The sequence below is a fragment of the Phocoena sinus genome, chromosome 19 (genome assembly GCF_008692025.1).
Source record: "Phocoena sinus isolate mPhoSin1 chromosome 19, mPhoSin1.pri, whole genome shotgun sequence".
Classification (NCBI taxonomy): domain Eukaryota; kingdom Metazoa; phylum Chordata; class Mammalia; order Artiodactyla; family Phocoenidae; genus Phocoena; species Phocoena sinus.
In genome coordinates, this window is record NC_045781.1 from 6,256,867 (window position 1) to 6,278,193 (window position 21,327).

Sequence of the window (21,327 nt, forward strand, 5' to 3'; positions counted from 1 at the left end):
AAAACAATAGGAATCAGGGGTCCTGACACTTTGTCAGTCCCACTTAATATGGGGCAGAAGACGTCTAGTCTGACCCTCTCTTCCTTCCCCCAGACCTTTCACAAACGCCCCGCCCATACATTTGCTTGCCCCAGAAAACTCTTGTGGTTAATGAGAAAAAATGAAGTGAAAGTTATAAGTAAAGAATGGGTGAGGGAGGGGCGCAGGAGACTCCACCACCACCGAAGTCGGGAGTGAGGCACGCCAATACTTCCGGCGACCCTACCAGAATATTTGGTACATTCCTCCCAAAATACCACCCATCACTCCCACATCACCCACCAAGAAACTCCGTGTCTTAGTCACCCCTCAAACCTGGAAGTAGGCAGTGAACAGGGCGCAGTCTCGGGGAAAGAAAACGGAGCCGCAGGACGCCTGGGTCCACACGGGTCCCCAGAGATGTCTCCGCCACCGCTGCCGCTGCTGCTACCGTTGCTGACCATGGAGCCCACTGGGGCCACGTTGATCTGGTAATGGGGACCCCCACAACCCCAAAACCTGGGACGGACTCCCTCCCTCTTACCCTTCAAGTCTGGGGCTCCCCAGTTCAGCGACCCCCAAACCTGACACCCCAGAAACCATGATTCCTATCTTTTGGGTTCCCAGATCTCCAAATTGGGCTCTCACCCCTGAGGGGTCCACCCTGATATCTCGTAAGACCCAAGCCCTTTGAGTCTAAGGTCCTGCACCCTGAGACCCTTGCTTGGGGACCGTCCCAATCTTCTTAGTACACATTTTTGGGAGAACTCTGCTGATCCCACCCTGAGCTTTGATGATGTGATACTGAGACCTCCAGACCTGTGACACCCGTCTTCCAACAGATCTTGGAGCCCCAGATCTGTGACATTTAAAGTGAGACTCCCCCAGATTCGCATCTTCCAAATTGTTGAGGTCTCAAGAAGTCCAGTTTTGGGGACTCCTATGACCTCCCCCCCCACCTCTGGTGCCTCCCCCAATCTCTCCCTTCCTCTCTTCTCTCCACTCCCTGGAACTCTTGATGGGGGGAGGGGGGTCTACTTTTCCAGGAAACACTTTTTCCCCACTTCACATTCTTAAGCCTCTCAAAGACTAAGTCATGGGTGGTGGCCGCAAAGATACGGGCGGCAGGGCCCCAAGGAGAAACTACAGGCAGATACAAACAGATTACTGCTTGTGATGTTTGCTAACCTACTTTTTTTTTTTTTTTTTTTCTTTTTTGCGGTAGGGCCTCCCACTGTTGCGGCCACTCCCGTTGCGGAGCACAGGCTCCGGACGCACAGGCTCAGCGGCCATGGCTCACAGGCCCAGCCGCTCCACGGCATGTGGGATCTTCCCGGACCGGGGCACGAACCCGTGTCCCCTGCATCGGCAGGCGGACTCCCAACCACTGCGCCACCAGGGAAGCCCGCTAACCTACTTTTTGAACTTAAGAGGTCATAGCCACTTCCCAAATCAACGCAAAGAGCAATGATTCTCTGAGTTGACTCAGGACCACCAACATCGGCTTGAGCAGGCCCCAGGAGCTTGTTAGAAATGCAGATCCTCAGGCTCCATCCTAGACCTACTCAATCAGAAACGAGCAGTTCTAGAGACTTCCCAGGTGGTCCAGTGATGAAGACTCTGTGCTCCCAATGCAGGTGGCATGGGTTTGACCCCTGGTCGGGTAACTGAGATCCCGCATGATGCATGGTGTGGCCAAAAAGGAAAAGGAAAGAAAAAGAAAAAATGAAATTTAGCAGTTCTAAATTTTAACTAGCCCTCTAGGTCAGGGATTGGCAAAACACTCAGCTCAGGGGCCAAATCCAGCCTACCACCTGTTTTTGCAAATAAAGTTTAATGGAATTCAGCCATGTTCACTTGTTTACCTGTTGCCTATGGCTGTTTTTGTGCTATATTGACAGAATGAGTGGTTGCAACAGAGATGGAAGGCCTGCAAAACCTTTACAAAAAACCTTTTCCTATCACCCCTGCTCTAGGTGATTCTGCTTCAAAACAACTTTGCAAAACCACTGGCATAGAGAGCTACTTTCCCCTTTTTAGTGGCTGAATGGATATCATTCTAGGCTTTTTTTTTTTTTTTTTTTTTGCGGTACGCGGGCCTCTCACTGTTGTGGCCTCTCCCGTCGCGGAGCACAGGCTCCGGACGCGCACGCTCAGCGGCCATGGCTCACGGGCCCAGCCGCTCCGCGGCATATGGGATCTTCCCGGACCGGGGCACGAACCCGTGTCGCCTGCATCGGCAGGTGGACTCTCAACCACTGCGCCACCAGGGAAGGCCGTTTTGGGCATTTTTAAAAGTTTACTTTATTGAAGTATAGTTGATTTACAATGTTGTGTTAACTTCCGCTGTACAGCAAAGTGATTCAGTTATATATGCTATATATATATATTCGTTTCCATTATGGCTTATCACAGGATATTGAATACAGTTCCCTGTGCTGTGCAGTAGGGCCTTGTTGTTTATCCATTCTATTGATATATACATAATAGTCTGCATCTGCTAATCCCAGACTCCCCATCCATCCCTCCGCCACCACGGCCCCCGACCCTGGCATATGTTAGGGTCTTTGGAAGACTTTGTGTATGTCCATTCTGGAATGGCTTACTTTACATAATTTGGAAGGTCTTTTATTGAAACGTTTTGGGGAAAGTCTGTTTGGAAAGGTGCACTCTTGTAGAATCTTTGGGGAAATTTGTCATCGTGGTTTGGTAGGTGTTTGGTAGGGTTTCTGGTAATGACTATTACCATAGGGCCATGGAGATGCTTACATTGTCATTATATCCTATTTGGGGAAGTCTGTTATAGAGGATCTCCAGAAAGGGTAGCTCCTTAGCTGTTGGTATCTCCTTTCCCCACAGGATCCCACTTTGCGGAGTCTACACTGGATTCAGGGCCCTGAACCCACTGAGGGGATGGGATAAGCCAGCAGAGCCCCCCAGATTGGGGGCTCCATCCCCTGGGGACAATGACTTCTTTGTGCCTCTCTCCAACTACATGAACATGAGTCACAGCCCCACACAGCCTCCCGCCGTCCCCAACCTTCCTGCCCTTGAAGTCAAGCTCTTCATCCAGGACCTCTCCTGTTTTGCCATCAGGTCCAGTATTACGGGGAAACTGGGCTGGGAACGCCACCCCAAAACTTCTCTGTCATCTTTGACACTGGTTCCTCCAATCTCTGGGTCCCGTCCGTGAGATGCCACTTCTTCAGTCTGCCCTGCTGTGAGCTGTCATGGGGGAAAATAAGGCTGAATGGGGGTAAAGGGAGAAGGGGGGCTGGGCCCGGTCTTCCCAAGGGTTTTTGAGGACCTGTTCTCTTCCAACACACCCTCACAGGTGAGTTGGCCGGAAAGGCAGGAGGCACACTGGGGAGACCGCTTTCCACCAGTGTGACAGCTCCCTCACCTTCTGACCTAGGGCTCCACCACCGCTTCAACCCCAAAGCCTCCAACTCCTTCCGGCCCAATGGGACCAAGTTTGCCATTCAATACTGAACTGGCCGCCTAGAAGGCATCTTGAGTGAGGACAAGCTGACTGTGCGTGACCTTGGCCCCGGGAAGGCTTGAGCCTGGGAGAAGCCCACCTCTAAGATTATCTGGTTTAGGGAGGGGCTTGAAGAGGCGGGGCCTCCAGGGTAAACGGATGGGGCTTTTGAATTGCGAGGCAGGGCTTCCTGGGGAAGAGGGCGGGGCTTCCCAGACAGGGGTGGGCCTTCTCAAGTTACAAGGCAAAGCTTCCTAGGCAGTTGGAGTCGTTTACAGATGTCCCCAGACCTGGGATTCATGCCTTGGTTTGGGAGACTTCAGAGACATGTAGGTAATGTCCTCCCGGAAGTAACTTACTCCATTTGAATCTACCCCAGATTGGGGGAATCACAGGTGCATCGGTGAATTTTGGGGAGGCTCTGTGGGAGCCCAGCCTGGTCTTCACATTTGCCCACTTCGATGGGATATTGGGCCTTGGTTTTCCCGCTCTGGCTGTGGAAGGAGTTCGGCCCCCGCTGGATAGACTGGTGGACCAGGGGCTTCTGGATAAGCCTGTCTTCTCCTTCCACCTCAACAGGGAATGGCGGAGGGCCCACCTTCCTCTGAGTCCTAGCCCCAAGAAGGAAGTTCTGCCCTCCTTCAGGAAGTCACCGCCCCAATATAAGAAACACATGAACCCTATTCATAAGTTCCACTCACTAAGCAACACCTTAAGACCTACTAAAGAAACTCACCATCACTTAAAACGTTCCATGTTTCAAACTCAAACCAGGAAATTCCATGCCCTACCCCATCAAATACTGAATTTAAGAACCCCATCTTCACCATAAAGAAATCCCAATTCCATTGGAGAACACATGTCAGAAGTCAGGAATTGCCCATTTTAATCTAAGAAGTTACATTTACCTTTTAGGAAGCTTAAAACTTATGTTTAGAAAGCCCAAGCTGTTATCCAGGCAGTCTCCAGGCAGGAAATTCTGTGTCCCCTCAGTTATCCGGACGTCCAACCCAGGAAGTCCCACCCACCTCTTTTTTTTTTTTTTTTTTGGCTGCAACTTTTGCCCCCCTGCAGTGGAAGGGCGGAGTCCTAACCACTGGACGGCCAGGGAATCCCCCCACCCACCTCTTAGTAGTAGATCCTGACCTTCCACACTTCCAGGAAGTGCCCGCCCCCCGCCTTCCTATCACTTTCAGCCAACTGAGGAAGTCTAATTCCCCGGAAGTTCTAGACATGCAGTTCAGAAAGTCTCATCATCCACTCGGGGAGACTGATTCCTCACAATCACACCTACCAAGGCCAGTTCAGAAACCTCAATGCTCCACTCCCCCCAAAAGTTCTACCTTCTACGGTCAAATCAAGAAGTCCTATGCCCACTTCAGGAAGCTCCCAAGACCCTAAAATCCTAACCTCCACCAAGAAAAGCCCCATTTCTCTTCACTTCTTGCCTTGCTTCCAGTCCCAACATCAAGGCCCTGCCTGCATCCCACTATCCCACCTAGAACCCAGACACCACCCCATTGGCAGAAGTCCCTCCCTTGGCCACTCCTGGGGCTGGCAGGAGAAATGCCCACGACACCTACAGCTGTCTGCCTCTGCAGGGACCCTGAGGCAGCTGATGGTGGAGAGCAGGTCCTGGGTGGCTCAGACCCAGCACACTACATCCCACCCCTCACCTTTGTGTTAGTCACGATCCCTGCCTACTGGCAGATCCACATGGAGCGGTGAGGAACCTGGCCTCCTAGGTCTGGGAGAAGTGGGCTAGAGCCTAAAATCCAGTGTCCTGGGGTGAAGGGAGCCGAGGACCCAGACTCCTAGGTCTGATGGAGGAGGGATTGTGGGCCGGGACTCCTGGCTCTGCAGGAGGAGGGGGCTGGGGGTCTGGCCTCCTAGGAGGCTGGCTCTTAATGACTGCCTCCTTCTGCCTCACAGTGTGGAGGTTGGCACAGGGCTGACTCTTTGTGCCCGGGGCTGTGCTGCCATTCTGGACACAGGCACGTCTCTCATCACGGGACCCACCGAGGAGATCCGGGCCCTGCAGGCAGCCACTGGGGGAGTCCCCCTGCTAATGGGGGAGATGAGGACCTGGTGTCTGGTGGGTGTGGGCTGGGGAGGCTAATAGGGATTTAATGGTGGACATTGGGCAGGATGCTCTGGCCTGCGGGTGGGAATCGCATGGCTAAGAGGTATGCACGGGCTGAAAACACTGGACCTTGTGAGTGACAGGCCAGGGGTTTGTGAGGGGAAGCAAGGACACCTCCCGAGTGTCTACTCTAAGTGACTCCGGGGACAGAACAGGATGAGAGTGAGTAAACTTATAATTAGTATAAGACTAATTACATACACCTATAGGCCCAGTATGGCCCGTGGGCCACCAGTTTTTGATTTTCAATTAGAGGAAAAGAGGTTTTGATCAAATGGGAGCCTAGAGGAAGTGGCAACAACTATATAGGAGTGAGGGAAAAGCCAATAAGGCTACAGAAGACAGCAGAGCCTGACCACACAAGGTCCTGAATACCTAGCTGCCCAAAACGGACATTTCCCTGTTGCACTGGGGAGTCACGGAAAGAATTTGAGCAGAGAAGGAATCCCTCGTCTCTACTTACTCCTCTTTTCCCTCAGTGCCTCATCCAGTGTTCGAAAATCCCAACGCTCCCTCCAGTCTCCTTCCTCCTTGGCGGGGTCTGGTTTAACCTCAACGTTAACCTTAACGGCCCAGGACTACGTCATCCAGGTAGGTGGCAGTCACAATGACGTCAGAGTGACGGGTTGAGAGGGTGGGGCTGGGAGTGAGACATCACTCGGGCCAAGCAGGGACCACATAAACATTTCTAGTGCCCACGGTAGTGGGCGGGGCGAAGCTCTGGCTCGTAGGAAGAAGGAACACCGGTGGGCGTGACACGACACCTGTGATCCGTCTTGTCGCCTTGTAGATTCCTCGGGGTGGCGTCCGTCTCTGCTTGTCTGGCTTCCAGGCTCTGGACATGCCTCCGCCCGCAGGGCCCCTCTGCGGGGCGATGTCTTCTTGGGCACCTACGTGGCCGTCTTCGACCGTGGCGACAGGAAAAGCGGGGCGCGAGTGGGGATTGGCCGACCTCGAGCTCGTGGAGCAGGACAGTGAAGGGGTGGGCTTGCGCAGGCGCAGTTCTCCGGTTGAGGCCCTGGTTATGCGCATGCGCATCCCCCGATACTCAGTAAAAATCTATTTCTATTAAACTTACCTGGGTCTCTTCCTTTTTTTTTTTTTTGCGGTACGCGGGCCTCTCACTGTTGTGGCCTCTCCGTTGCGGAGCACAGGCTCCGGATGCGCAGGCTCAGCGGCCATGGCTCACGGACCCAGCCGCTCCGCGGCATGTGGGATCTTCCCTGACCGGGGCACGAACCCGTGTCGCCTGCATCGGCAGGCGGACTCTCAACCACTGCGCCACCAGGGAAGCCCCCCCCTTTTTTTTTAAGCGCGTGATTTTTTTTCAGAAAACAGTTAGTGTCCGGCTCTCCGGAGTCGAGAAAGAAAGAAAGGAGCCTAGAGGAAGGCGCACACTGGTGCGAGGGTCCTATACTACGAAGCCCATGAAGCCTCTCGCCTACACTGCCTCTCCTCAAATGCACTCGACGCCGTGGAGCATCACGGACGTTGTAGTCTAGGCGGTGTTCACGTCCTAACGGGGGCGGGCGCAGCCACAACACGCGTGGGAGGCGACAGGTCGCGACGGCAGCGACAGGTGGCAGTGGGGGGTGGCTGAAATCGTAAAGGATTTTCCAACCCTTGTTCTAAGGGGAGGAGATACCATTCCCGCACACTTAATCTCCTGTTCTTCTCTACCCTTGGGATTCCCCGGGTTGGGGGGAGCTGGGCTGCCCCTCCTCCGGCGATGATGTCACTACCCTCCTCCGCAGCCTCTCGCTGCCCAGAGCTGCGGGGCTGGGTCACCCCTCCCCCCATCGCTAATCCCGGATTCCCCCATCCCCGCCCCGCCTCGACTTGGGGTGAGTACGGGGGAGGGGGAGAAGGCAAAGGGTCCGGGGGCGGTAAGACAGCCCAAATCCCAGTTTTGGAGGCGGGGGACTCGGGAGAGGAGGACTCAAAGGTTACAGCGGAGAGGTAATTGGAGGGTCTCGGGGCACCAAGGATCGTAGGCAGAGTCCCCACATTTTCAGCTTTAGTGCCTGGAAGATCGTCTTTCCTGGATTTAGAACTGATAGGAATGGGAGCGGAGGAACAAGGAAGGGGTCTTGGAAGTCAGGAAGGGGAAGACCCTTCCACAATTCCAGGGCTTTGGGGAATGGGGGAGGGAGAGTTAGGAGGCGGCGCCAAGGATGACTGAGGTGAGAGTCTGGGGCTTTCAGGAATTTTGTGCCTTGAAGGCCTGAGAAGGGATAGACTGGGAAGGAGGAGGGATGGGGAAAGGGTCTGAAGACGCGAACAGACATTGGCCTCCCCTCCCCTGGTGTCCGTCGCTAAAAATCGAGTCCACGTCCCTCTGGCCTGTTTGCCGAGCTGGGTGTCCCATAACCCAAGCCCTCATTATGCCTCCAGAAGCCTCCCCTATGCTCACAAATCCCCGCATACCCTGGTGGGGCCTGGAGAGGGCCATGTGGGAGTGACGGCACCCAAATTTCGCAGGGCCTGATGGAGTCTGGATCATCCTTGACCGAGCCTCTTCCCCCAATCCCACGGTCTTTAATCCCGAGTCTCATTCCCTATTCTCCCCTCTTCCAGCCTCCTCACTCCTCCCCCCACATCCCTGCCTTCCCCACTTCCCTCTGCCCCAGCCCGCACCTTCTCTCACATCTTTTGACCTCCGCAAAAACGCTGGTTTGGTAACTTGATCCCGTGCCTGGCTGCTATCAAAGGCTGAAGAGAAAAGTAGAGTTGGGTGGGGTGGGGGGAGGGTATAAGGGAGGATGGCTGACTTAGGTCCTTACCCAAGCCCTTACTCCCAGCTCCTAGTGCCTACCCAACCCCGGCCCCAGCATCCACCCCCACGCCCCACCTGCCTAGAAGCCTCACTCAACCCAAGACCATTCCCTCACCTCAGGATTCACTGCTTCTGCCTGGGGATACACCAGAATCCGGGGCAGAGAAGAGTAGGAAGCCCCGATGTCTTTTCTCTACCCTCCTGGGTCCCACGGGGGCTTGAGGACTGCCTGAGAACAGTGGATCGGGGGCAGTGGGGGGAGTTGAGGTAAACTACCTCCCTGGTCCGCAGGACGGGCCCCACTTCTGCAACTCTCTGCAGTGACGCAGCCTCGAGTCCTGGCCAGGTTGAGGATTAGAGACGGTGATGCGGTGGGAGCCTGAGAGAAAGGGACAGAAATCCAGAGGGAGGGACAGAGACTGAAGGACAGCAGGACAGAGCCCCAAAGAAGTGGGGACAGAGACCCAGAAAAAGGGGGACAGGGATTCAGAAAGGGGTGAAAGAGGCACGGGGTGGGGGTGGGGGATAGAGGCCCAGGGAAGGGAAAGAAAGAAAAAGGACAGAAAGAGAAAAGGCAGTGACAGAGGGGGAAAAGAGACGGAGGAGGGGAAAAAGACACGGGGAAGGAGGTAGTAAAAGAACAAGAGCTAGGGGGATGGAGACCCAGATGGATGATGGGCAGAGACCAGAGAGAGGAGGGAGCCTGGGATGCCCTGGGATGGCGGTGGGGGGGGGGGGGGAGAGTGGAGGACAGAGACACAAAGAGGAGGGACAGAGACTGGAGGGAACAGAGACCCAGAGAGAGGCAAATCCGAGAAAAAGGTCCAGAGGTCAAGATGAGACTGGGGGTGGGGAGATCGAGACACAGGGGAGAGGAGACTGAGGCTTAGAGAGAAGAGGGGCAAGACTCAGAAGGAGGGGGACAGATACAGAGAACAATGGGACAGAGAACCAGAAGGAGCGCAGAGAGTAAGGAGGGGCCAGAGCCTCAGAGGAGTAAGGGCAGAGACGGGGGGACAAATATTCAGAAAAGGGGAGAAAAAGAGACACTAAGAGACACAGAAGCGGGAGTGGGGGTGGAGAGGGGGGCGATACCAACCAGCCGCCGTACCTGCAGAGGGAGGAGGCGGGCTGGGAACAGTGCAGACCTGGGACGCCCGCAGCCCCTGACCCACCCACTTCCCTCCCACAGGCACAGCCTCCTGCCGCCGCAGCCCCAGCCGCAGCCGCTGGCCCCGCCCCAGCCCCCGCGCCTGCGCTCTACCACCCGGGGTCCAGTCCAGCCCAGGGGGCGGGGCCTGACAGGCTCCGGGGCCGTCCGCCTAGTTCTGGCCCCGCCCCAACTTTCTGCCCTCCCACCAGGACTCTCTGAAACCTAATCCCGCCCAATTTCCTATTGGCCCCGCCTATTGCCTCAGCCTAGACTATGTTTCCCGGCCTTTTGGTTTCTCCCCTCCGCCTCTCTTAAGACTCTCCTTACCAGTTCTCATCCATCCCTTGGTTCTGCTGGCTGCAGTCCGCCGTTATCTAGACCTCGCCCACTTTCCCTCACCTCGTTCCCCCTTCTAAGGCCCTACTGACCCTTAGAACTATCTCCCAGGTTCTCTGGCCCCCAAGACTTCCCGTTCTAGGTCCCACCGCTCTGTCCATCCCGGTAGCTTTGTACTCTGCAGGTCTCACCTTTTCCTTAGCCATTCTCTACACTCTTAGCCCTGCCCCGCCCCCACCTGGCCTGGTTGCTTTCAAATCCCTTAAAGCGCCGCTCCTCCCTTAGTCTTGCCTTTCCACAGCCCATTCAAGACTTTTTTTACCATTCGTGGATCCCACCCATCTCCCGCAGTCCCTCCGAATCCTTCCTGACATTCTCCCGGCCCAGCCCCGGCTAAACGGGCCGCGTTTCCAGCTCCGACCCTGCCCCTTCTTTACCTCGCCTTCTCCCTTAGTCCTAGCCAGAAGCTCTCAGGTTTCCAGGCCTCGCCCATTTCCGCCCCTTCTCACTGGGTCTCAGTCCCTGTTCCCCTTGCCGTGTCCCCTTTCAGTCCAGTCTAGTGCCACTCTCCATTTCCAGTTCCCGCCCCTCATTCAGTCCCGCCCCCTCACTCTCCCAGCCCAATTAGGACTGTTTCTAATTTCTGTGTCGCTGCCTCTTCTTAAGATCCGCTCTGCCCAGTCCAATCAATGTTAGGAGCTCAACCCGGCAGTCTCCATCTGCCCCACTTCACCGGGTATTGCTTGCCGGCTCTTTAGGTCCGTCTCTATGCAACCCAGACGGGCGCCCCGACTGTGGCCCTGCCCCTGACTCCGCCAGTCACGGACAGTCAGGCCCCTTTAAATAGCTCGGACCTGTCCCCTTCCTCTGCCAGACCCGCTCCTTTTCTTAGTTCTATCAGATCTCTTTCTTATATTTAGCCCCGCCTCCTCTGTTCTCCCAGTGCTGCCAAACCAGGCTTTAGCCTCCCATCCCGCCTTAACACCTCGCTCGGCCCCGCCCCTTATCCCAGAAAGACCCAATCGGTGTGTTCCACCTGCGGCCCCGCCCCGACCAGCTAGGAGGAGTTGGAGTCCGGACCCTTCTCTCAGCTTTAGCCCCGCCCCCCACCTCTTCCCAGGCCAATCAATTCAGTCTCTCCTTCCCTGCGGTCTCGCCCCCTCCCTCCATCACCTCCTATCACCCAATCACATCTCTCTCCCCTGCGGCCCCGCCCCCTGAGACCCCGCCCCTCCCTCTCCGCCCCCCATCCAATGCTGAGCTCAGTCTGCGTCTCATCCTTCCGCGGGCGCCAGGGGTCCAGCAAACAGCAGCTGGTGTCGCCGCCGCAGCCGTCCGAGTCCCCGCTGCCGCTGCCCCCGCCACCGCCACCGCCGCCGCTGCAGCAGCAGCAGCAGCAGCCTGCGCAGCCCGGCCCCGCCGCGTCCCCGGCGGGCCCCCCGGCACCCCGCGGGCCCGGGGGCCGGCGCGCCGAGCCATGCCCCGGGCTGCCGGCGGCGGCCATGGGGCGGCACGGCGGCGGCGGTGGCGACAGTGGCAAGATCGTGATCAACGTGGGCGGCGTGCGCCATGAGACGTACCGCTCGACGCTGCGCACCCTGCCGGGGACGCGGCTGGCCGGCTTGACGGAGCCCGAGGCGGCGGCGCGCTTCGACTACGACCCGGGCGCCGACGAGTTCTTCTTTGACCGGCATCCGGGTGTCTTCGCCTACGTGCTCAACTACTACCGCACTGGCAAGCTGCATTGCCCGGCCGACGTGTGCGGGCCGCTCTTCGAGGAGGAGCTCGGCTTTTGGGGCATCGACGAGACCGACGTGGAGGCCTGCTGCTGGATGACCTACCGGCAGCACCGGGACGCCGAGGAAGCGCTCGACTCCTTCGAGGCACCCGACCCCTCGGGCGCCGCCAACGCTGCCAACGCTGCGGGCGCTCATGACGCGGGCCTGGACGACGAGGCGGGCGCGGGCGGCGGCGGCCTGGACGGCGCGGGAGGCGAGCTCAAGCGCCTCTGCTTCCAGGACGCTGGCGGCGGCGCCGGGGGCCCGCCAGGGGGCGCGGGCGGCGCGGGCAGCACGTGGTGGCGCCGCTGGCAGCCCCGCGTGTGGGCGCTCTTCGAGGACCCCTACTCGTCGCGGGCCGCCAGGGTGAGCGTGCTCTCGGAGCCCCCATCCCCCTCCCCTCTCCTGGAGCTCCCAGACCCTCAGAAACGCCCCATCCTCGCCCTTAATCCCTGGTCCTTCCCAGCCCTTCCTGGTCTCTCGGCCTCCCAGCCTCTTAGTCTCCCATACTCTGAACACACCCCCGTCTCCCGGCCATCCCCAGATCCTCAGAAGATCTCTCTGCCACCTTCAGAATACTCCAGACCTCTCTAAACCCCACCCAGCTTATCTAGGCCATCGTAGGCACTTAGAAACTTCCTTTCTGACCGTGAATCTCTTAAACACACCCCCTGAACAACCCCACATCTGCCTTTCCTGGACCCCTCCTGAGACCCTCAGAAGACATTTCCTCAACCCTGAGTCTTCCTAGCCCCTTTTAACCTCTTCTCACCTCTCTTGGCCACCCCTCAGACCCTCAGAAGACCCTTGTCCAGCCCTCAGTTTCTTGTACCTCCTTAGATCCTCAGAAGACATCTCTTTCTAACCCTCAAAGTGTCCCAGGTCCTGTGAATACTGTCTCCACCCCCTGCAGACCCTCTGAAGCCTGCTCTCTAGCTTCCAGTCTTCAGTCCTGAAGCCTCTCCCAGCACCTCTGATTCTCCTTCTGCCCGTCTCCACATCCCCTCCCTATCTCCAAGTTTGAGTCTCCTGGTTACCTTTGAACCCCCCTTGCTTATTCTGCCCTTAAAGTCTCAGAATAGTTCCCACCCCAATCTCAGAGTCCCCTGGACTCCTCTGAACCTCCAAACCACTTGCTCTGGCTAGTACACTTCCCCCTCACTGCAACAGAGTCTTGGGGCTTCTTCTCTCCTGGAACCCTGCTGCCCCCTCTGTGTTCACATCCCTTCCTGCATCCTCCACACCAACTCCCCTCCCGAGGATTTCCCCATACAGCTCCAGACTTGCCCCAAGGCTTTCACACTCCTCTTCAATGTCTCCAGAAGAGTCCTGAGCCCCCATGATATGCTTTTCCTCTTCAGAACTTCCCATATGCCCTCCAGAATAGCTTCTCTCTCATCCACCGATTCTCCCAACTTCTTCCTTCATCTTTAAACTGTAGAGCCCACTCTCTATCTCCGGGACGCCCTCCTCCCACCCTCAGCCTCCCAGCCTCTTTCCTAGTGGGTAAATGACTTTTCTTCCCGCTCCAGAACTTTACCTAACCTCAATCCTTGGGACCCTCCTCAAGTTATCAGCGCCAAAACTTCCTCCTCAAAATAGCTCCCAGGTCTTTCTGATCTACCTTGGTATCTTCCCACCTGACGCCCCTCCCCAAGCCCTGCTCACTTCCCCTTTCCTAACGCCCCCCCCCCCACTACCCATTCCAAAGCACAGGACTGGGCCTCTCAGACCCCCCTCCGCCCCCCGCAAAGTGAACCAAAGAGCCCACACTCCAGCCTTCTCCTCTCTCCAGTCTTTATCTCTCTCAAAATTCCATATTTCCCCCAAAGCTCTCTTCGTCTCCCCCCAAAAAAAACTTTCCTCAAACATCTGTAACTTCCCAGGCTAAATAGCTACCCTTCCCCCTGGTTCTCATTTGAACCTCTTCCTCCTCTTAACTTCCTCCCTGTGTTGGAGGAGAGAGGACAGTTCAAGATGTGGGGGTGGGAAATTAGAGAGAGGAGGGAAAGAGGAGAGACTCCAGGCCCCTTTCTAGCCTCCTGGGGACCCAAACACTCGGAGGAGGCGGTCCGGCACCCTCCCCCCACCGTGCCGCGTCCTGGGCCGGCCAGGAAGGACACGGAGGACCCGCAGTGCCGCATTCGCACTGGGGGAGGGAGCGAGGGGGAGGGGGGCCGGAGGCACCGCATAAAGTTTGGTCCCCGGGAAGCGCTGAGTTGGCAAGATTTGGGGTTGGGTGGGGGGGAGGTGGGGGAGAGGAGGTGCAGAAAGGACGTGGCCCTATATGCCCCCTCAGGCCTCTGAGCGGCACCCTCCCCCCATGGCCTGGGGAGCCCTTCCCTCTTGTGACCCCATTGAAGTGTTCTGAGGTGAAACTAGGGGTCTGGGACAGCTATGGGGGACATTCATTTACTTTACAGATGTGTTTTGAGTGTCCACGTAGTGCCAAGCATCTTCTAGCCGCCAAATAAGAGTTTGAGAGTTGAGAGTTGAGGCCAACGCAAAGTGGAGGGTCCGGCTCTACCTCCCCCTCACTCCTCTCCCCATAATCTCCTCTTTCCTTCTTACAGGGACTCCATGCCCTCCTACCCCTTCTGCTTTTGAAGCATCTCTGGACAAGGGGGTCCTGACGCTGTCCAGCTTCTAAGCTGCGCACTGCGACGGGTGCCCACCTTTCTTTCTGTGTCCCGGGAGGGAAGGAGTTAATCAAGCTCCTGGCCTGTGGCCTCCCGCTGTGAAGCGGCACTGCGGCTGCGCACTGCCTGCTCGGCAACAGCCTGGAATGGGTTAAGACAGCGCTCAGGCCTCGCGGCTGCGCACTGCGGTGGGGGAGCTGTCCGTGGTGCTGCCCCCCGCGCGCCCCGCCCCCTGGTCCATCCGGCCCGCCCCCACTGCGGTGCCGCAACCTGCGCCCTGCGCCCGGCTCGGAGGGGGGCGGGGGAGCACCAGGCATGCGCTCTGCGTAGCCCTCTGGCCTCTTAAACCACTGCGGAGAAACGAAGAGGGGGGCGGGGCAGAGGGCCAGAGTTGAGCCTTAGCCCACCCCAAGATCTAGGGTCATCTCTGAGGCGGACGCTGGCCCGCCTCTCGGCTCTGCACTTCAGATTAAAGTCAAGGTCTCCCAAGCCCGGACCTTGTCCCCCATCCCGTGGAGGAAAGGGAGTGCAGAGAGGGACAGTGCTGGCCCGGGAGCCAACCCTGGCTCTCCTCTCTTCTCTGCACCCCAGGCCCTCTCTCCTCTACCCATCTGATTAAAGCCCCCTCTGCCTCAAAGCCCATCCCCTTCCTTCTCTAAGGACTAACCCCACTCTTTCGACCTCCCTTCTACATATCTGATAAAGCCAACTACAATTTCTAGGGGCCTTCTCCAAGAGCTTGACCCTGTCTCTTCTCAAGGGCTTCATCAAAACCCACACCATTGGGCTCAGGACCATCTTGAAATGAACCAGGCACCCCTGCCCCCATATCTCTGAACCTCTGACAAGCCCCTTCACCTCTCCTTGGGCCTAGCCCTGCCCTCTCCCCTTGCCCTATGTTCAAGCCCCTGACATTCCCTTCCTTTCCTTAAACCCCACCCCTATCATCTTCCCTTTTTTCAGTCTTGACCCTTCACCTCCTTCTTCCTTCAGGGACCTAACATCCCTCCTCCCCTCTGTGGGTCCAACTCTGCGCTGTTCTCTCTGGGTGAGGGCCTCACTCAGCCTTCTCCCTTTTCTGAGACCCAGTCATTAGCATCAAGGTCCTTAAGCACCGGCACCTATCGGAGGCCTCAACCTTGGCTCCCTTTAACTGATGCCACAGCACCCTAATAACGGCTCAAGCCTTAATAAGTTCCAAACGCTAGACCAAGCACTAGTTTTGGAGTCAGGCCCTTTGTATACTCATCTAATGTAATCCTTACAATAATCCTGTAAAAAATTTGAGGTTCAGAAAGATTAATCTCCTTGCCCAATTAGGCAGGGAAAAAGCTGGATTCAAACCCAGGCTTTCTTACTCTTCACCACCTCCTGGTTCTGCCTCCGACCCACCTTCTCCCCTTCGCCTTCCCTCAGCCCCAAGCTAAGCCCCAAAGCCTCTGAGACACAGGATGTATGATTTTAGTCTCCCTACGCACATCCCCCAGCAGAATGCTTGGACCCTGCCAGGGACCCCTGAGATACGACACAGGGAACCGGGGCCGGGGGGATGGTCTAGGAGACAGAGCAAGGAGGCAGAAATTGCTGTTTCCAGGAAAGAAGTGGCCCATCTGCTGCTGCTTCTGGGGCCAGCTCTTCTCCCGAGCTGGGGGAGAGCTGCCTCTGATCCTTTTGCAAGATTTAGAGAGAACAGGATGCAAGAAGTGATGGAGGCACTGGGGTTGGGACACCTGGGTTTCCCTGGAGTTTGTGTCTGGGAAGGGGGCCACTGGGAGGGTCTCAGGGAGATGGCTAATTGACCAGATGCCTGGGTCACCTTTTGCCCTCTCTCTCCTGTCCTGCCCCGCAGTATGTGGCCTTCGCCTCCCTCTTCTTCATCCTCATCTCCATCACCACCTTCTGCCTGGAGACCCACGAGGGTTTCATCCACATCAGCAACAAGACAGTGACGCAGGCCTCCCCGATCCCTGGGGCTCCGCCGGAGAACATCACCAATGTGGAGGTGGAGACGGAGCCCTTCCTGACCTACGTGGAGGGTGTGTGTGTCGTCTGGTTCACCTTTGAGTTTCTCATGCGCATCACCTTCTGCCCAGACAAGGTGGAATTTCTCAAGAGCAGCCTCAACATCATCGACTGTGTGGCCATCCTGCCCTTCTATCTGGAGGTGGGGCTCTCGGGCCTCAGTTCCAAGGCCGCCAAAGACGTGCTGGGCTTCCTGCGGGTCGTCCGCTTTGTCCGGATCCTGCGCATCTTCAAGCTCACGCGGCACTTCGTGGGGCTGCGCGTGCTGGGCCACACTCTGCGTGCCAGCACCAATGAGTTCCTGCTACTCATCATCTTCCTGGCGCTTGGTGTGCTCATCTTCGCCACCATGATCTACTACGCTGAGCGCATTGGCGCTGACCCCGATGACATCCTGGGCTCCAACCACACCTACTTCAAGAACATCCCCATCGGCTTCTGGTGGGCCGTGGTCACCATGACAACCCTGGGCTACGGAGACATGTACCCCAAGACGTGGTCAGGGATGCTGGTTGGGGCGCTGTGTGCCCTGGCCGGGGTGCTCACCATCGCCATGCCCGTGCCCGTCATTGTCAACAACTTTGGCATGTACTATTCGCTGGCCATGGCCAAACAGAAGCTGCCCAAGAAGAAGAATAAACATATTCCCCGGCCTCCGCAGCCCGGCTCGCCCAACTATTGCAAGCCCGACCCACCGCCACCGCCCCCGCCCCATCCTCACCACAGCAGCGGCAGCATCAGCCCTCCACCACCCATCACCCCGCCCTCCATGGGGGTGACTGTGGCAGGGGCCTACCCGCCGGGGCCCCACACGCACCCCGGGCTGCTCAGGGGGGGGGCGGGTGGGCTCGGGATCAGGGGGCTGCCTCCTCTGCCTGCCCCTGGGGAGCCTTGCCCGTTGGCTCAGGAGGAAGTGATTGAGATCAACCGGGCAGGTGAGGAGGGGGCGCGAGGGGTGGAGGTGGGGGGCGCAGGCAGAGGTGGGGAGGTTGTGAGGGGGGCAGGAGGTAGTTGCTGAGACTCCGGAGAGATGGGGTGGTCAGCAACAGAGACGGAAGAGAGGAAAGTGAACAGCAGTTGCTGAGGCCAGAGAAGAGGCACGGAAATAGACAGTGATGGAGAAGCAGAGATTTCGTGTGGAAGAGAGTTTTGGGGAGAGACAGACTTGCAGCCAAGGTATTCAGGGGAACCAGGGGGCTGGGGGGCAGAGTGATCAGCCATATGGTGAGAGGGACTCAGAGAAAGAGAGATGGGGGGGCGGTTCAGAGCACAGGGAGAGAGTCTCACATGGGAATCAGGGGCCAGAGACCGAGGCCAGGGCACTGTTGCAGTGTCTGATGAAGGAGGTGAGGGGAGAGGAAAGTTGACTGAGCCTGTGCTCATCTCTCCCCCCCAGGGGAGTCTGTGTCTCAGAGACAGTGATTGGGGCATCAGTCCCAGGGAAGGGAGAGGCTGGGGGGCCCCACCCCCATGCCATAAGTAGGTCAAGAAAGGGAGCTGGGCTGCCCGGCCCCCATCTTGCTCCCTCAGCCGCTGACCCAGTTTCACACCAATTAAAAATAGCTAAAGTCAGAGCCTGGGGGACCCCCCCCTCCCTCATCTGTCACCTTCCCAACGCCTCCCACTGTGCCCTTGCCAGCGTCCGACACCCCTCCCTAAACTACCACCTCCCAGCCCCCTGCATCCCTCCCAGCCATCCCTCCAAACCTATCCCAAACCATGCACCCTACCCCAGCTGTGCCCTATTCGGTCCACTTCAACCAACCATCCCGCCCTCCACTCTGTCTCAGCCTCCTTCCCAGCACCCGGTTCACTTCCCAACCACCTCTTCCCCCGTCCCTGTCCCTTCAAACACCCGACACCCTACCTCAGTCCTGCCCTTCTCAGAACCCAACACCCCGCCTGACCCCCACTTCCTAGCCTTCAACGCCCTTCCCTACCCTTTTGTCTTTCCCAACACTCAACACTCTCCCCACCCAGGACCCGCTCCCCAAACCCACCAGCCACACCCCCAACCGCCTGCACCTCCATCACCTCTCCTTGCTGACCTTGCCCTCTCCATGAGTTCCCACACCTCACTCTCTCCTTTGTGTCTCTGTCTGACCCTCGGGACACAGATCCCCGCCCCAACGGGGACCCTGCAGCAGCTGCGCTTGCCCACGAGGACTGCCCAGCTATTGACCAGCCCGCCATGTCACCAGAAGACAAGAGCCCCATCACCCCCGGGAGCCGGGGCCGCTACAGCCGGGACCGAGCCTGCTTCCTCCTCACTGACTATGCCCCTTCCCCTGATGGCTCCATCCGGAAAGGTGAGGTGCCCTCCACTGGCCCCCTGGGACCCTCCCTCTCCTCCCCTCCCCCAGGGGAGGGGAGAGAGGGAGATGAGGGAGGAGGTGCTGGACTTCCCTTCCCCCATCTCCTGGCCCCAAATTCCCTCCCTCTTAGACGCCCTCCCCCAAATTTCCTCACCACTGACCCTTCACCTGTCTTTATTCCATCTCCATGTCCCCCCCCCCCCGACCCTCTGGCCTTTTCCCCCACCCCCAGCCACTGGTGCTCCCCCACTGCCCCCCCAAGACTGGCGTAAGCCAGGCCCCCCAAGCTTCTTGCCCGACCTCAACGCCAACGCTGCAGCCTGGATATCCCCCTAGTGGACGAACCCCCTCCCCCCAGGGTAAGTAGCCCCCACCCTCTGAACCCCCTCCCTCCTGACTAACCCATCTGAGAACATGCAGCCCCCATTGACCAAGACTCCTGTCCCCTCACTCCGAACAGCTCCATCCAATTAACCCCCAGCCCTGACACTGGCCCCGCACCCACCTGCCCAGGACCTGCGGTGCCCCTCACTAACCCCTAGAACTAAGCCCAACCCTCCCCACCATGTGCCTGACCTCCCTCCCCGCCCTTACGACTGACCCCCATTCTCAGCCCCATCCACATCTCTCTCCCTGCCTCCCCCCTTGGTTTTGCTTTTGTTTATTTAACCAAGAAAATGGGGTACACACCCAGGACATTCTTCTGGGTGCAGGTTGGGGTGGGAAAGACTCAGCCACTCACGCAGTCACTTGTGGATTGGCCAGCACTGACAAAGCACACACAGGTTCCCGGTGCTGTGCTAGGCCCAGGGGATTCAACAGTGAGCAACCCAACCACACCCCTGCCCTCCACGAGCTCTCAGTTTGGGGGAGAGGCAGACACAGACCTAGAACTGAGGCCGAAAAGCAGGGCTGGGCTGAGGAGCCTTGTCCCAGGATCTGGGGAGAGGCGGGTCTGCTCTGGGGCTTCGTGAGGACGCACCTGAGTGGGGAGACTGCAGTTCAGGAGGCTGGGGAGGAGGCTGGGATGAGGGTCCAGGGGGAGAGGACAAAGGCTGAGCCGGGCTCAGGGCTATGGGGGTGGAGAGGAAGGAAAGAGACAGAGTCGGGGGGCCAGGGGTCAAGAGAACAGGGTCAGGACTGGCCAGTGGGGGAGGTGAGGGAGATAGAGTGAGGAGACAGTAGATGAATTATTCAGCAAACATAACGAAGCACTTTCCACGTGCCAGGAATCCAACATATATCCTGTAATCCTCACAACAACCCCAGCTACCCCCTAACTTCACTCATTCATGCATGCATGCAGCAACTGATGATTGAGGGTAGAATTCCAGGCACTGGAGATTTAGCAGGGCACAAAGCAAGAATCTGCCATCAGAGTTGCTACTCTAGAGCCTGGGTCAACATACTACAGCCACGGGCCAAACGTGTCCACCAGCTGTTTTGTAAATAAAGCTTTATTGGAACACAGCCACTGTCTACAACCGCAGACTGGAATAGTTTCGACCGAGATGGTATGGCCCACAGAGCCCCGAAAATTTTGACCATCTGGCCCTTTACAGCGAATGTCTGCCACTCCATGATTGGAGGAAGCAGAAAACAAACAAAAGGATAATTACTCTGGCCAGGTCAGATAAGGGGTGAGAGTCTTTCTGAGAAGGTGACATGAAACTTGAAAGCTGAAAAAGCTCCAGCCAGGCAGAAGAAACAGCAAGTGAAAAGGCCCTGAGGTGCTGAGGTGGGATGAGCTTGGTCTGTTAAAGGAACAGCAGGAGGGAAGTGTGGCTGGAGCTGAGTGGCCTAAGGGAGAGGGGAGGAGTCTGGGGGGGGGAAGGTTTTTTTGGCCATGGTGAGAGGCTGGATTTGATCTTAAAAATGATGGGAGGCCACCTGAAAGCATTTGGTCCATCGCTTATTCATTCAACACATGCCTGTGGAATCTCCCTTCGCAATACAGAGATGCGTCCTAAAGAATCCCTACCCGCAGCCTAAGGAGATGCCACAGCAGGACTTAGGGAGCCTCCAAGGACAGCCACATCTAAACCCCCTTGTTTCACAGAAGTTCAGGGAGGTCCATGGCCAACCCCCAGCCACAGAGCAGATGGAGGACAAGAACCCAGGCTTCTGGGGTCCTAGTCCAGAGGGGACTGTCTGGCTCTTCTTGTTCCATCCCTGGACCTCTCCTTGTTGCAACCCGCCCCCCACCTCCATCATCCTCCACTTTCATCTCATTACCAACCCCCTGCCTCCCCCCTCCCATCTCACCCCTCCCCCTGCTTGCACCCAGTCCTGTTACCCACCTCCCTTTGTTCCCCACTCCCAGGTCTGGATGGGCCCCTATGGAATTGAGGGGCAGGGGGAGGGGGGAGGATTCGGGAATGTGGGTGAGGGAGGACTGGGGGGGCAGCTGGGGGGAGTTCCCTGCTTCTCTTGCCTCGGATGCCAAAATCCATTCATTGAACTCAAATTATGGCTGGAGCTGATGGGGCTGACTGAACTCCCTCCCCCAAGGTCCTGGATCCCTCCCTCTTCCACACACCTCCCTTCCTAACTAACCTTCCTCCAGGACCCACCCTCCACTATTAGCCCCCAACCAAGATCCTTCCTCCTGACCTGACCCTCACCCGCCCCATGACCCCTCCCTTCTCCGTCTCCCCTCACCAACC

At 57.5% G+C, this 21,327-nt stretch overlaps 2 protein-coding genes across 2 annotated transcripts; both read left to right on the forward strand.

Moving 5' to 3' along the window:
- The first annotated feature begins 211 nt into the window (after positions 1 to 211).
- On the forward strand, positions 212 to 6,204 carry NAPSA (napsin A aspartic peptidase). Its single transcript, XM_032613002.1, is given in 7 exon segments — positions 212 to 509; positions 2,878 to 3,023; positions 3,092 to 3,238; positions 3,434 to 3,552; positions 3,879 to 4,084; positions 5,101 to 5,223; positions 5,432 to 6,204. Coding segments are annotated over 7 exon segments (999 nt in total). The 5' UTR covers positions 212 to 438; the 3' UTR covers positions 5,619 to 6,204.
- A 4,956-nt stretch (positions 6,205 to 11,160) lies between these two features.
- On the forward strand, positions 11,161 to 20,496 carry KCNC3 (potassium voltage-gated channel subfamily C member 3). The gene is made up of 4 exons (XM_032612996.1): positions 11,161 to 12,051; positions 16,174 to 17,281; positions 18,464 to 18,655; positions 18,894 to 20,496. The coding sequence occupies exons 1-4, from the start codon at positions 11,161 to 11,163 to the stop codon at positions 18,995 to 18,997; spliced, it is 2,295 nt and encodes a 764-aa protein (XP_032468887.1). The 3' UTR covers positions 18,998 to 20,496.
- Positions 20,497 to 21,327: the final 831 nt, after the last annotated feature.